Source organism: Vipera ursinii (assembly GCF_947247035.1).
Source record: "Vipera ursinii genome assembly, chromosome: Z".
Classification (NCBI taxonomy): domain Eukaryota; kingdom Metazoa; phylum Chordata; class Lepidosauria; order Squamata; family Viperidae; genus Vipera; species Vipera ursinii.
The window spans coordinates 31,823,427-31,838,986 of record NC_139517.1 but is presented as its reverse complement, the minus strand read 5'-3'; the positions used below and the strand labels follow the sequence as shown (position 1 = coordinate 31,838,986).

General features: G+C 39.9%; 1 protein-coding gene across 2 annotated transcripts in view; it reads left to right on the top strand.

Annotated features, from left to right (window-relative positions):
• IGF2BP1 (insulin like growth factor 2 mRNA binding protein 1) overlaps window positions 1-15,560 on the top strand; it is a gene marked incomplete at both ends in the record, with an annotated part of 80,665 nt that overhangs the window by 35,175 nt on the left and 29,930 nt on the right. For both annotated transcript variants that reach the window (XM_083377322.1, XM_083377321.1), the window contains 3 exons: window positions 9,301-9,349; window positions 14,199-14,250; window positions 15,479-15,542. In XM_083377322.1, coding sequence (XP_083233448.1) covers window positions 9,301-9,349; window positions 14,199-14,250; window positions 15,479-15,542 — 165 coding nt within the window. The remainder of the gene's footprint in view (window positions 1-9,300; window positions 9,350-14,198; window positions 14,251-15,478; window positions 15,543-15,560) is intronic.

The following is a 15,560-nucleotide window of genomic DNA, read 5'->3' as shown; positions in this document are numbered from 1 at the left end:
CTAACACCATATGCCTAACATTACTCATATCAAGAAAGGGAACAAAAAAAAGGGAAAAAGCATACTATATTATTTAGGGAATTTATCCCTCTTAGAATGACATATATATTCCAAAATCTTTCTATTTCTTTAACCATATTCAAACATATGTTTCTTTTTTAAGTATTCTCTCTGGTAAGTCCCATCATCTATTTTCTTGGTTTCCACTTTAGTCTTTTTCCTTTGCCTAGTATCTTTCTTAATCAATGTATTTTGCTGAATCAAAAAGTTTTTCCGTATGTTCGTAAATGTTGCTGTAGATATAAAAGTAAATCAAGTGAAGTGTCTTTGTACGGCGCTTCTACCTTTCCACGTTTGTTGAAAATCTTTTTCTTTCTCTACACTTCTCTTATCATTTCCTTTCTCCGATGTTCCTGACATCTCTACAGTCCATTTTATCCAATCTGTTTTCTTGTCCTCAGATTTATTTTGTAGTCTTAAGGGATAAGTTGTTTTTTCCAATTCTTGTGAATTTTTCCCCACTAGGATTAAATCATGTTTCCTTGTTTTATTAAGTTCCATCTTTAAATCTCTATTCTCAATACTATATCCATTTATCTGTTTTATCTGCTGCTTCTCTGTTGTTGTTTTCTGGGAATATTTTGTTGTAGAGTTAACTTAGAAATAGATTGATTTATACTTTCAAAGTTATTTTGGATGTCTTCGTGGTTTAAAGTCATTGTTGTCTGAATTAATTGCAGTATAGTATATAGTCATGCCGGCCACATGACCATGGAGACGTCCTCGGACAAGCGCTGGCTCTTCGGCTTTGAAACGGAGATGAGCACCGGCCCCTAGAGTCGGAAACGACTAGCACGCATGTGCGGGGGAACCTTTACCTTTTATATATCTCCTGTGAAGCATTTATGTTTTCGTGATGTATTCTTTCTACATATCTGTGATCTATGATGGCCAAGAATGTTTTTCTCTTCCTTTCTTTTCTCTGCAAATAGCTTTAAAGTCCCAATTAAATAAATATTTGCAGTGCTTTTTTGTAAGAAAAAAGGTGCCGGAACTCACATCTTGTTAATCTTTTATTTACCTTTCACACGTATTCAATCACTGTACACACAACCACACACATCAGTTGTGTAATGAAACATAATGGTCGTTGTCGCAGTAAGCACTCAGCACATGACCACATGACCAATAACAAGTCGAGCAGTGCCACAACCTGAGCAGCCGGATGAAGTACGCATGCATTGGACTTGACACAGCCTGCATGCACCGTTTTAATGATTTTGCCGCCGGCCTACACTTGACAGGGCGATTCAAGTCCATGTGGACCAAACATCAAATTTTCAAAAGTTAAAAAAAGATGCCAGAACTCTGTTCCAGTGAGTTCTATGACAAAAAAGCACTGGTTATTTGTAATCCAAATAGTTCAAAAAAGATTCCCCCCCCCTGAAATTTATAATAATTTCTTTGTCTACAGCCCAGATTATTGTCTTTATTTTTTTATCACAGCTGTTCTTTGTTGTTAAAACTTTGAAGGTCACAAACATAGATTAGCTTTACCCAGGTTTTGCCAAGTCTTACATTAAAGTCATAGCTGTCATAGTCTTCATCGACCACTAGGTGTCAGCAACTATTTCTTTTTCAATTTCATATATTTTGATCCTCCATAAAAAGATTAATTCGCCACTTCCATTAATATAAGGATGGGGCAGAAATCCCCCACCTTCCCTTTCGGAGATATTTTGCTTCTTGGGGATCTTTTTCAGGAAATTAAATGTAGAATAGAAAAGAGAAGATTGAATTCCTCACCCAGTTTCAAGCATGCTGTTCACAGTTGTGCTGGTTAATGCTTTTGGACTTCGGTTGCTAGTAGCTTGGGCTACGGCCAGTCTTTCTCCTGTCGGGTTAGAAGGCTTTCCCCAATGCGAACAGAATGGCTGCCGCCCTTCCAGAATCACTGGAGCACCCTTCTTTCTTCTTCGCCTCTCCGGGGCAACTTAGACACATTTAGGGTCCCCAGGCAGGGTGAAATTAGCCACACGGGTGTGGAGAATCCGCAAGCCCGCGACTGGTCACTATCGCGCAAAACCGGAAGTCTCCTGTGTCAAAAAATCTTTTATGTCATCTGTAAAATGGCTAGGTTGACAATGTAACTGTTGACAAATACCCAATCATTGTGGAATTCCAAAATTGCTTAAACACTCTTGTTCTGTCTTTTTGTTTTGTAACATCTTATATACCATCAAAGAACTCAAAAAAGAATTAGGCAGAATGAGAAATAACCCAGTGAATTTATTGCTATATATTACATTGTGTATGCAAATAAAACTAGTTTCCCATATTTTGTGAGTCGGTGGGAGGTTAGCTGCATAAATTACAGAAACTGGCAGGGACCAATAGATAAAATATAGATTTGTCTTGAAATATAGTCACAGCAGGTAGATAATGATACATATGGCCATGGATCTGTAATAGTATTTGCATTTCACCACTCTAAATCGCAGCTGTTTAGTTAATTTAGGGACCTCCTAGAAGTCTGATGGAATGGACATGTTCCACCTGTAGTTGTGTGTGGCAGCTGTTACAGAGCAATGAATTATTTTGGCGCTGAAAATTCTCCCAGTTTCTATTTTGAGAAGAAGGCATTACAAAGAGCAAAATTGGAAAATGAGAAGTAGCTATTTCCCTTTGCATCTGAGGACTTATTAAAATCCTCTGTTGACATTATTCTTTTTTTTCCTCTTTACTACATCTTTGCTTCAGTCTTGCTTGGCTGTTAAAATATGCTTATAGACAACCCTTAGGCTCTTTATAGAGATTCTTTCTCTTCTTTATTAACCTCCCAAGATTCAAGCTGACGCTCTCCAAGTGTAATTTTGTTCACCACATCTTCCAACAGGTGGAATTTTCAGAATGCTCTGGAGAGTCAAGAGGAGAGACAGGAATCTAGTCCTAAAGACAAGAAACATTAGGGGACTGGATATAATGTAGGATTTTCCTACAGGATGTGGTAAACAGCAAGAACCAGGGAAAGCTTGGCCAATGGGTTTATGGTTGCTAGATGCCATTTTCACTTGGCCTTTGGCCAATATTTGGGAGATAACGTTGCAGTATAATATTAAGGTAAACATCCTATTCAGATTCAAAGACCATTCTTAATGGTTTTTAATGAAATGGACACAGTACTTGGTGGCTGCTTCTAGCTTAGTTGTTTTAAAGCAGACATGTCAAACACAAGGCCCGGGGGCCGGATGCGGCCCGCGCCATCCTGGAAACAGTGAGGGAACAGCCCCCACTGCCTTGGCCCTGGCCTAGAGACCCTCCTTCTGCCAGAGACCCTCAGATCTGTCCCACTCCTGCCCAGGCCCCCGTAGGCACCCTTGATGCAAACGATGTAGAGCTGGCCATGCCCACCCAGTAGGCCATATGCACTCTAGCCACGCCCACCTAGTAGGCCATGCCCACCCAGGCCACACCCACCCAGCCCCTTGAGGGCAGCCGCAATGCTGATGCGGCCCTCAATGAAATTGAGTTTGACACCCCTGTTTTAAAGAATATCAAGATATTGAAACTAATATGTCTCCATTAAAATGGTTGCATTAAAAATTTAGAATCCATGCTGAGCTTATCAGTTATATGAAAAAAATGAAAACAAGTAAGAAACAGTTGCTATTTTTAAAATTTTTGTGTCGGGTGAGGAATTATATTTATTGGAAAGTTATAATTAAAACTATATAAATATGGCAGATACAGAGTAGGAGAAAAACCTCCAGAGATGGAAGTGTTAGGCAGAAAAGGTGTTAGGCAGGAAAGAGGCGTGCTGTTTTTTATTATCTTGTAAGAAATCTCTGCTAACTTAATTCCTGTGTTCTTGCTGCTGTGCTGTGGAAGAGGAGATGGTGGGTAAGTTTTGAATGAATCGGGGAATGCTTTGATTGCATTGAAAACAAAGCCTTCTTGTTTACCCAATGGGTTCTGGATTTGCCTTCATGAGTATCTACCCTATGATTGCATTGTTCTTTGTATTCTTTCCAAATTAATGGAAGTCAGTAGTCTGTAAGTACGCACCTTTGTCTATTTGTCAAAAAGGATAACTCCAAGCATCAAACAGAAATGGACCATATTTGGTGTGGGGGAAGATGGTGTTTGAAAATGTCCAAGTCTGACAAGAGTGGAGGGAAGGAAAGAAGTCCAGAAAGCAATCCCTGGTGCATCTTTTTGGAAGAGGCAATTGAACAGTGGCTTGGTGTTCATTCCTCTATTCCACGACCATATCTTCTTCCTCTCTATCTTATGACTTAGAGCAGGGCTTTTCAGCTGGTGGTACGCATACCACTGGTGGTATGTGAGCACCTGGCTGGTGGTACACAGTGTTGCCTTCCTCCCCCCTTCCTCCCCCCTGCTCCGCTCCTTCCCAACTCACTTGCTGCCGGAAAACATGCTGCTTGGCGGTTATTATTTTTTTGGTCATCAAGTTTTTGACATCTTGCTAGGTGACTGGTGGTACTTGAATGTTGCCATATTCTAAAAGTGGTACAATTGGTGAAAAGGTTGAAAAGCCCTGACCCAGAGCAGAAAGAGGAAAGAATTCCAAGAGTTATACTCTGCATGCTTTCCTTACGTTTCTGTCACCTTTTGCAGACAATATCCTTGGAATTTTAGTGTTAACACCAGGAGACTGGTTGTTGTTGTTTTTTTTTTGATCCACCAGTTTAATTTTTGTCTGCATTTTGAACTGTTGATCTCAGGTTAGAGTTCTTAATACTTCCTGCCTTTGCATGGCCATATTGATGTCGTTAATTAATGGGTGAATAGACATTTCTCAAAAGCACCATACCTTATATACCTGTGTGGCAAAGAGACAGTACTCTTGCAAGCAAGTCTTCGGATCACCTTTAAATCTTGAAAGCATCCCAACAGACCCACCAAATTACAGTTTCCCCGTTGGGTGTCCAGAACTGGTATGTTGATGATTTGTTAACACATCTTGCCAATCAAAGCCATTAGTTCAGTAGGGAATTTCAAAAACCGAAATTTCACATAGCATGACTTTGACTACCATTTTAGTATTAAAAGTGGGAAGTTTTGTGAAGTTTTGTGCTTGAGATGGTTCAAAAATGAAGTGTCTTTTATACCCCTACACTGTTGTCTTTACTAAAAAAGTGTATGTTTCTTTCATGGTATATATCTAACCTGGATTGCTATAGGTTGCCTGGATCCAGGAGAGCCATTTACTCAGTGCATTATGCATGTCTGGCTTAGACCCTGCCATGATTATACTCAGTTGGACTAAAAATGAACCATTTTTATCTATGAAGTGAATTTCTACGAACTTGAAAAAGACCTCAAACACTGAAATCATGAATCTTCATATTGTACATATCCCCAAATTTGGCTGTCCTATTTTGCATATTATGAAAATTGAATTTATTTTTTGTTTTAAAAAATTCCAGGGCATTTCAAAGGATAATAATAAAATTACAGTCAAACCGAAAATCAATAATAGAAACAAATAAATATCTCTGATAAAAAGCTGTGGTTTGGGCAATAGAATATTGTTATCTTCCAATTTGGAACATATTTCAATGCATTTTTACCAGCGATTATCTGTCTGTCTATTACACACACACACACACACACACACACACACACACACACACACTCAAACACACAAACTATTGTCATTTTTTTACTGTGAACACAACGGCACACATCAAAAATGAAATTTAGTTTCCTGCTCTCACATACATGACACACATCTAATCATACTATATACACATATGTATAGACTCAGACCCCTATATATACATAACAAATAAATATTAAATACTGTCCATCTTGAATATATAACGGAAGGAGGAAGCCATAGTTTCCTGCTGTATGGAATGAAACTATGGTTGAATCTGGATGTTCTGCTATGGATACCACGAAGCCTCCTCCCAGAAGGTAACAAGGAAAACAGGTTGTGAAGAGGATGTGTAGTGTCCCAGATAATCTTACGGACCCTGCTCAAGCAACGCTTCTGTGCTATGTCCTGGATGGAGGGGAGGGAACTCCCAGTGATCTTTTCGGCCATCCTCACCACTTTCTGCAATGCCTTCCCGTCTGAAGCAGTGATGCTTCCAAACCAGACTGTGATGCTACATGACAGGATGCTCTCAATTGTTCCCCTGTAGAAAGTGGTCAGGACAGAGGAAGGAAGGTGTGCTTTTCTCATGCGACGCAGAAAATGCAGGCACTGCTGTGCCCGCGTCACCAGTTTCTCACTGTTGAGCAACCAAGTCAGCCTACTTGTTAGCTGCACACCCAGGAATTTGATGCTGGTAACCATCTCCACAGGTTTAAAGGGTATAAGAGTGTTGAAATGTTGATCTCCGGGATAAAATCTTTTATTTTACACTGAGCTAAAATAAAGACTTTTATCCCAGAGATCAACCAACAGTCTCTTATAATCCTTTAAATGAATACACCCAGGACTCAAATATTTAGAGTAATATTGTGTGTGTGTGTGTGTGTGTGTGTATAGACACAAATATTTATATATATATATATAAATAATATCTCTCTCTCTCTCTCTCTCTCTCTCTATATATATATATATATATATATATATATATATAGAGAGAGAGAGAGAGAGAGAGAGAGAGAGAGAGAGAGAGAGATGTAAAATTGATAATTTCCAAATAAAAATACCTTATTACCATACCAACTACTCACTGATTTTGCCTGTCTTGCTCTATAAATGATAATTAGTTGAGGATGATCCTTGGTGGTGATTGGTTGCTGGCACTCATGTGTTCTGAAGCCTTGAATGCTCATTGTTTGCTTATGCATGAATTTATCCTCTTGAAACATCAGGGGAACATCTGTCTAGTGCACATGTCTGCAACCCGCGGCTCCGGGGCTGCATGCGGCTCTTTCAGCCGTCCCAGTCCTCTGCTATGTGTAGTCCCCCTCCCCCAAAAAAGTGGGACTAAAAAAGTTCAACCAATCAATTCAAATATGCAGGGTAGGTGCATATCTCGCCTTGGCTGCACTCTTCAAACCCTGTTCTGCGCATGTACGCGCATGTGCACACATTTTTTTGTGGCTCCCAGTTTTTCCTTTTGTGAGGGAACTGGCTCCCAGTGGCTCTTTCACTGTTTCAGGTTGCTGACCCCCTGGTCTAGTGGTTCATATGTCCACTCTTCCAGTCAGTTACTGCTGCTGTTTCTCTTGTACTTTTGTGTCCTGACTCATGTGCTTTCTGGCACAATTGCAACTGAGAATAGGCAAAAACAAAATATAAATGGCCTGAATGAAAACAGCTAAATCCAAGCACTATCTAGCTGTCCAGGTCACATGGCTACTTCTAGTTAATAGAGACTTAGAATAATTTATACATGCTGAATATATGGGCATACTTAATCATAGTTGGTAGTACACGATGCTTAATTTGCAGTTTGTCCCTCTGTTGCCTGGATTGTTATTACAAATGTAGCACATGAGAAGGGGAGGCATAACTTTTTCCTCCCCAATTTGATTGGAATTAAAAACCTTCTGTGCTGTATTGGCACTTGTAGAAATTGTTTTGTTTATGTGATGCATTAAAGTTCTGATTGCATCAGTAAGAGAAGAAAGAAGCTTTTCTGTCCCACAAAATATGATCTGAAAAAGGATTCCCCCGCCATTAAAAAAAAGGACATACCGTAAGCTTTTGCTCCCTGCTAGGTATGGCATGTACTTAGGTCTGTCATGCAAAATAGGCACTGCAAATACCAAACGCAGATTGTTTTTTTGTTTTGACAATAAGAGAGCTATTATCATTCAGAAAAAGAACGGAAAGGATTTCTGTTTTCTTTCTTACCCACTTGTCTTGATAATTGTATTAAATGATATGGAAAGTTTGTTGGTTGATTGATTTCCTGTCTTTATTATTTTTATAAATAACTCGGGGCAGCGAACACACGCAGTACTCCTTCCTCCTCCTATTTCCCCATAACAACAACCCTGTGAGGTGGTTTGCGCTGAGAGACAGAGAAAGTGCCCCAAATCACCCTGGTGTTCATAGCTAAGCAGAACTAGAACTCACAGTCCCTGGGTTTCTAACTAGCTCCTTAACCACTACAAAGTGATTCTTCTTAGGAAATTGGAGACCAGTCTCTTACAGATTATCTTCAACTTTTGAGTGTAGTAATTCTTGCCTCTTAACTCGCCTTCCAATCCAGTTTTTCTTTATGTTCAGTCTTGGTACTGAAGAAAGAAGTGTTATCATCTTGCCAAGGAGAAGAAGAAGAAAATGAATGATAGAAAATTGGATATGGCAAGCAGGAAATAGAGAGGAAATTGAGATGCAAAGTTTTTCATTTTATTACTTTATACTCTTTATTTCTTGGCTCTGCAATTCCTTGAGGGACCCTATTTTTTTTTAAGATAATATGATGGTTAGAATAGGGTTGCTGATGGATTTTGGAGAAAGATGTATTGTAGAAAAAGAAAGCTTTGGGGATGCCATGGGAACAGGGAAGCCTGCTGAATGGTTGCATTATGGTTAGGATGTTGTCCATTCTTCCACAGTGTTCTTTTTATTTATGATTAATAGTTTTTAAATAGTTCGTATTTGTTTTGACTGTTTTTGCTCTATGTCCTCCCAGAGTCACATTTGTGAAATGGGCAGATATATAAATTTGTTGAATAAATAAATAGATAGAATAACTTAGGTAGCTATTAAGTTAGATCCATGTGTATCAACAGAGAAGAACAGTGAGACTTAAGTTTGTTAGATGTGGCAAAAATGAACTTTTATGAAGTTTTATAGGCAAGACAATAAATATCGTCTTTACCAAAATATTAAATGCTTCATTTAATTCAATGAAGTCCAATTATAAGCTAGCATAACCTATTTCCTCTTTTGTATCAGTATAAACTGTTTGTCCCTTAAATGATCACCCAAATGATTTGCTATTTTTTTATCTAGAAGAACTTGCAGCGTAGAGAAAGCTGCTTTCTCAGATTTTGTCAAGGGCAGTTATAACTCTGTGATAATACTCTATATGAGAAGTTCTAACGCATTCTCCATTTGTATATAAACTTATTTACTATCTTCAATATGAAGGTTTCCTTTTATTCTCTTTTCTGGTTTATTTTGTACTTTTAGTGTCTTGATGTTGCATTTGTTTAGTAAATAAAACCTAAAGATTACCTGGACTTTTGTAAGGCAGCTCTTGTATACTGTAGCTATATTATTGTACATAAATGATAGTTTCAAATTAAATTAACATGCTGTTAATCTAAATAATTTTCTTCTTCTTTTTTTCCAATTAGGAGCCGCAAAATTCAGATAAGAAATATCCCACCTCAGCTTCGGTGGGAGGTAAGTCTGATGATGTGAAAGAGAATGTGGTCTTAGCACCCAGCCAGGAATGGTTTTTGTTGTAATTCAAAGAGCTTTGGTATCTTTTGAGATATGTGTCTCTGACAAAATATAAGAAAATCTCCTCCCTCTGTTTCCTATCTGTCTCTTGCTGCGACATCTACTAGGAGAGAATAAGAAAAAATATGACTAGTTTTAACCAGATTTTCCAGTTATGTTGAGTTGTTCAAAATAAAGGCAGAATATAAATCTAATAATAATTCCTAGTTGATAGCTGTTCCTTGTTTTCTATTGTATCCAAAGATCATTAAACGGGCTACAGAATGTCATTGATTAAGAGTTATCTGATGTATAAATTGGCTTTAGAAAGGGGTGTGTTACTTGAGATCACATTGCCAATATTAAATGGTTCATGGAAAAGGCACGTGAATATCAAAAGGATCTATATATGTGTTTTTATCAAATACAGAAAAGCTTTTAACTGTGTAAAACAGAAAAAGCAATGGCTGGCTTTGCATGATCTTGGTGTCCCAATCCACCTGATCAGACCTATCAGATCATTGTACACTGATCAAAAGGCAATAGTAAGAATACTCTGTGGTGACACAGATTCGGTTAGGATCAGTAACGGAGTTAGACAGGGATGTAGTTTATCCCCATTTGTATGCTGAAGTGATCATCTGTAAATGAGATCTGGAACTGCTTGATGTTGGAGTGAAGTTTGGGGAAAGAACCATAAATAATTTTAGATACACAGATGATACAATATTATTGGCTGAAAATAAAGAAAATCCAGAAACAATGATCTGGAAAATCAAGGATGAAAGTGAAAAAGTAGGCTTGAGTCTAAACTTCAGTTAAACAAAGATAATAACCACAACTTCAGGCGACATGAGATATTTAAAATCAACAAGGAAGCAATTTAGTTTGAGAATTTATCTTCCTTGATCAAAAATTGTTCACGATGGCAATTCTATTCCTGAAATAAAACACAGGATAACCTTAGGCTGCACTGCAGTAGTTAACATGAATAAGATCTGGAAGAGCGGAGATATTGATATAAGTATAAAAAGCACCCTAGTTAGAGCAATAGTCTTCCCTGTAATCAGGTATAGATGTGAGAGTTGGACACTAAGAATGGCTGATCCGAAGAAGTAGTGACACCTTTGAACTTGGTGCCAACATAAATTATTGCATATACCATGGATTTAGCCAGAACAACCAACAGAGTGGTGCTGAAGCATATAAAACTAAATATATCCTTGGAAGCCAAAATAACAAGATCACATCATGTGTGCAAAATCATTGGAGAAGTTAATGATGCTAACATTTATAATATCAAAGCTGATACAAAGATGGACATCCAACAACTGATAGAAGTGGTGCTTGACAGAATAGCGTGGAAAACACTTGCCTGTAAAGTCACCAAGAGTTGGACATGACGGAATGGTTAAAACAAATCTTTCCTAAAAACTAAGTTCTCCTTTAGTGTCCAGTTTTTGAAATTAAGAAGTTACTTATCTTTGTTTAGTCTTGTAAAAACCAAGATAGAATACAGGTAGTCCTTGAGATATGACAGGCCATTTAACGAATGTTCGAAGTTATTACACACAGTCCAAAAGCTAATATGACTCTGTTTCAAAGTTACAACCCCCGTAGTGCCCCTATGGTCATTTGCCCTTATGACAGATTACAGAGATACTACAGCACACACTACTTCTACAGTACTATAGTGACAGGATGCAATACAGAGGAGGCCCATAGGCTTTGGTGAACCCAAGGGGCAGGGAGCAGAGCTTGGGATATTTCAGAGAGTGGGCCTGAAACAGTAGCCTAGAACAAGAAGTGACTAGTAATGCATAATCTGAAATTTATTTATTGTGATAGGAATCAACCTAGACTCCTACTAAGAATAGTTAATTGCAGAAACATTTTACTAATTTCAGTGTGAACTTTGCCTTTGTTCTTGATCAGAAAAAACTTAAAATAAAATGGAATCTAAAGTGGGAATCAGTTGCTGCAATGAACTGAGTGTTTATCATGTTTATCACTTATAACCCAAACTGTTTCAACATTAAGGTGTGAGTTCACCTGTCCAAATGTTACAGAAAAATACATTTTGGATTTGTTTGTTGGCTCAGATAAAGGCAAATGCAGAAAGGTCTATAATAATGTATAGTGACATTATTTGGATTTGCATTGCCAGTTGAAAGCCTTGGCTAGTTTTTGTTCTTTGTTATACATTTTGGGGGGAAAGTAAAAAATACTGTGTCTTATATTTATTTTTGGTCTAAAAGACCCATTAGGGCTTATTTTCAGGGGTGTCTTATTTTGCAAGCAGAGGCGCAAAGGGGAGGACGCAGGGCCATTGAGGGTGGGGCAGCAGACCTGCTGAAGAACCAGGTTGGAAGGTGGGTCCCATCACAGGAATACAGAGTTTTGCATGGTACAAGCGAGATAGAAGATACTTTTATCGCACCAAAGCCATTTAGTCCGAGGTGACCAGTGAATGTGGTTTTAGCTTTTACACTGTCCCTTGACTAAGGTAAAGGTAAAGGTTCCCCCGCACATGTGTGCTAGTCGTTTCCGACTCTAGGGGCCAGTGCTCATCTCCGTTTCAAAGCCAAAGAGCCAGCGCTTGTCCGAGGACGTCTCCGTGGTCGTGTGGCCGGCATGACTAGACGCCAAAGACGCACGGAACGCTGTTACCTTCCCACCGTAGTGGTCCCTATTTTTCTACTTGCATTTTTTACGTGCTTTCGAACTGCTAGGTTGGCAGAAGCTGGGACGAGTAACAGGCGCTTACTCTGTTACGCAGCACTCGGGATTCGACCTGCCAAACTGCCGACCATCTGATTGACAAGCTCAGCGTCCTAACCCACTGAGCCACCGTGTCCCTGTCCCTTGACTAGAAAGGGTCTAATTCAGGGATTGCTCCCCTTTTCGTTTAGCACAGCCCAAGCTCCCCGTGCTTCTTTCCAATTCTGCCTTGAAGCCTCAGCGATTCAGTTCTCTCCCTGCCTTCCCAGCATGCAATCCTAACCCCGCCCCCTTCCTTCAACTACCACCTCCTCATTTATCTATTTCCACCCACGAGGGGCAGGCTTTCTTGTTTGTTTTTCTCTGTTTTCTTTTGTTTTTCTCTTCTTTTCTTTGGTTTTTCTCGTGTTTTCTTGTGTGGCTTTGAAGCAGCAGCTGGGTGAGTTTCAATTGCCAGGTGTGGCATCTCAATAGTGTGGATTTGCTGCGCTGCAAAAGTTTTCCTCGTTTACTTTCTCAGCACCAGAACACGCCCCATTCTGAAAGGAGATGGCAGCACCGCCTGCCCTTTGGTTTTGGTTTATGGGAGGGCTCTTCTTTAGGCTGGGGTATGCTGGGTGCTGAAGTTCTGTCCGATTTAGTGAAGTGAGCTTTAGCAGGCCAAGATCCGATCCAACCTCTGTGTGTGTGTGTGTGTGTGTGTGTGTGTGTGTGTGTGTGTGAGAGAGAGAGAGAGAGAGAGAGAGAGAGAGAGAGAGAGAGAGAGAGAGAGAGAGAGAGAGAGAGAGAGAGAGGTGGGGGGAGGAAGGGAGGGAGGGAAGGAGGGAAGGAGAGATCCGATCCAACCTCTGACCTGGCCCAGACCACCAGCGAGTGCTGCTGCCAGTGTAGATTTAGTAGGCTGCTACAGCCACTGCTGCTGTCATGGAGCAAGCCTGACTCTTCCTGGGAGTCCGGGGCTACAGCGTGGCTCCATCTGCTGAACCTCACTTTGACAGAACTTCAGCACCCAGTACACACCAGCCTGAAGAGGAGCACTTCCGTAAGCAAATCACCAAACTGGGCGGAGCCCTCCAATAAGCCAAAACCCAACGGGCAGTGCTCCCCTCTCCTTTCAAAATGGCCCATGTTGTGGTGCTGAGAAAGTAAACATTAAAATTTTTGCAGCACGGCAAACTCACAGCATCGAGATGCCACACCTGGCATTCGAAACTCACCCAGCTGCTGCCTCAAAGCCATGCTAGAAAACAGTTCCGGAGAAGAACAAGCAACAAGAAAGAAAGCCTGCCCCTTGTGGGTGGAAATAGGTAAATGAGGAGGTGGTAGTTGAAGGAAGGGGGCGGGGTTAGGATTGCATGCTGGGAAGGCGGGGAGAGAACTGAATCTCGGAGACTTCGAGGCAGAATTGGAAAGAAGGGCGGGGAGCTTGGGCTGTGCTAAACAAAAAGGGGAGCAATCCCTGAATTAGACCCTTTCTAGTCAAGGGACAGGGACACGGTGGCTCAGTGGGTTAGGATGCTGAGCTTGTCGATCAGATAGTCAGCAGTTTGGCAGGTCGAATCCCAAGTGCCGCGTAACAGAGTAAGCGCCTGTTACTCGTCCCAGCTTCTGCCAACCTAGCAGAAGGAAAAGGGGACCAATCCCTGAATTAGTCCCATTCTATAGTCAAGGGACGGTGTAAAAGCTGAAACCACATTCACTGGTCACCTCGGACTAAATGGCTTTGATGCAGTAATAGTATCTTCTACCTAATTTGTACCATGCAAAACTCAGTAGTTCCTGTCCCTCCCCCCCCCAGCTCCCCCCATCCCCTCCTGGGCTCCCTCACGTCCCATGCGAGAGACGTCAAGCTGGCCACACACCCCATCCCCATCCCTCAGGTAACCACAATGCTAGGAGTTTTGGGGTAGGATTTATATTAGGCCCAACCCCCAAAATCAAGCTAGGTCTTATTTTTGGGGAAACATGTTACCTCTTCAGTTTTATGTTGCTTTGTATAATTTTAAGCATAATCCCTCCGTCTTTTCTGTGACCGTGTCTGTGTCTCTGTATGTTTTTAACTAAGTAGGTTTGTTTTTTATCTGAATAGGTCTTGGATGGTTTGCTGGCTCAATATGGTACTGTGGAAAACTGTGAACAAGGTAAGTTTCCATGAGAAGGTTTGGGAAATAGAGGTAGTCCTTGAGTTAGGATGGATTCCCCCTCCCCGGCTCCAAAAATAAAGGTACTTATGATCCAATTCTGAATGTCCAGACCCCGCTCCTCTAACAATAACATGACAGCATTTTGGGCAAGCAGCACCCAGCCCACATTTATGGTCACATGACCACAGTTTATTATCTTTTTGCTGAAAGCAGGCATTTACTTCTAATTTTTGGCAGAAATACCCCATAGCAAACAATGACAGACAGACACTATGCCTGTCATGACTTATGATCATAATTGACAAGCTCTGTTGCAGTCGTAAATTGAGGAATACCTGTATATCTGTTTCTATTTTAGTGCCACAGATTGAAGGAGGAACAGGTAGCTTAATCCTAAATTTGTTTACTCCAAAATAGTTTCAATGAACTCATGGAGAGATATTTGTGAGGAAGTTAGTTGATTCTAATTATCTGATTCCTTACAGTGTATTCCACTTCATTTCCTCAGCTCCTGTTAGTATTTTTTAAAAATAAAATGTGTTCATTTTTCTCTAAGCAAATACATTCCTTGCATGCATTTAATATACCTTAAGATACATTTAATATAGTTTTGGAATTGAGAACAATGCTTGGACATTCTGAAAGTACAAAAATCACCGGGCAAAAGTTAGTTCCAATTTGCACATTAGCATAGAAGGCAAGGATGCAGTCAGCTTGTATTGGAGTTCTCAAAATTAAGTTGCGAAGCATCTCTATGTGGGATCAGCGTATTGTCAGAACATTGTTTTCCCCACCATTTATTGTTTTCCCATACTCAGGAAGTCAAGCAATGATGAGGAAGTCGAACTCTTTACTGCTGCATATGAAGGAAGCGTTCATGAGATCTTTAATTCCTTGAAAAGAAAAGATGGAGTATAGTTTAATTGTGTTTAAATCTTAAAAAAATTGACTCTTAATCAGTACCTGGAATAAAATGTAAAGTTAAAATAAGGATTTCTAAATAATGATTGAGATAAATAATGTAATAGCCTATTTTTCTCATATACTTAAGCTATAATGAGTGAGAGGTTCACACATCCCACTAATCCAGAAATAAACAAGTCATATTACATGTTTTTAGTATTCTTGGAAAAGTGAAGATTTAGCTAGTAATTCTAAGCTATTTAAACCATAAAGTGCATTTTAACTAAACTAGTTATATTTTTCTTTCTTTTTTATTTGCAAGTGAATACGGACAGCGAGACAGCAGTTGTTAATGTCACCTATTCTAACCGGGAACAGACCCGACAGTAAGTTTAAAGTTTTAT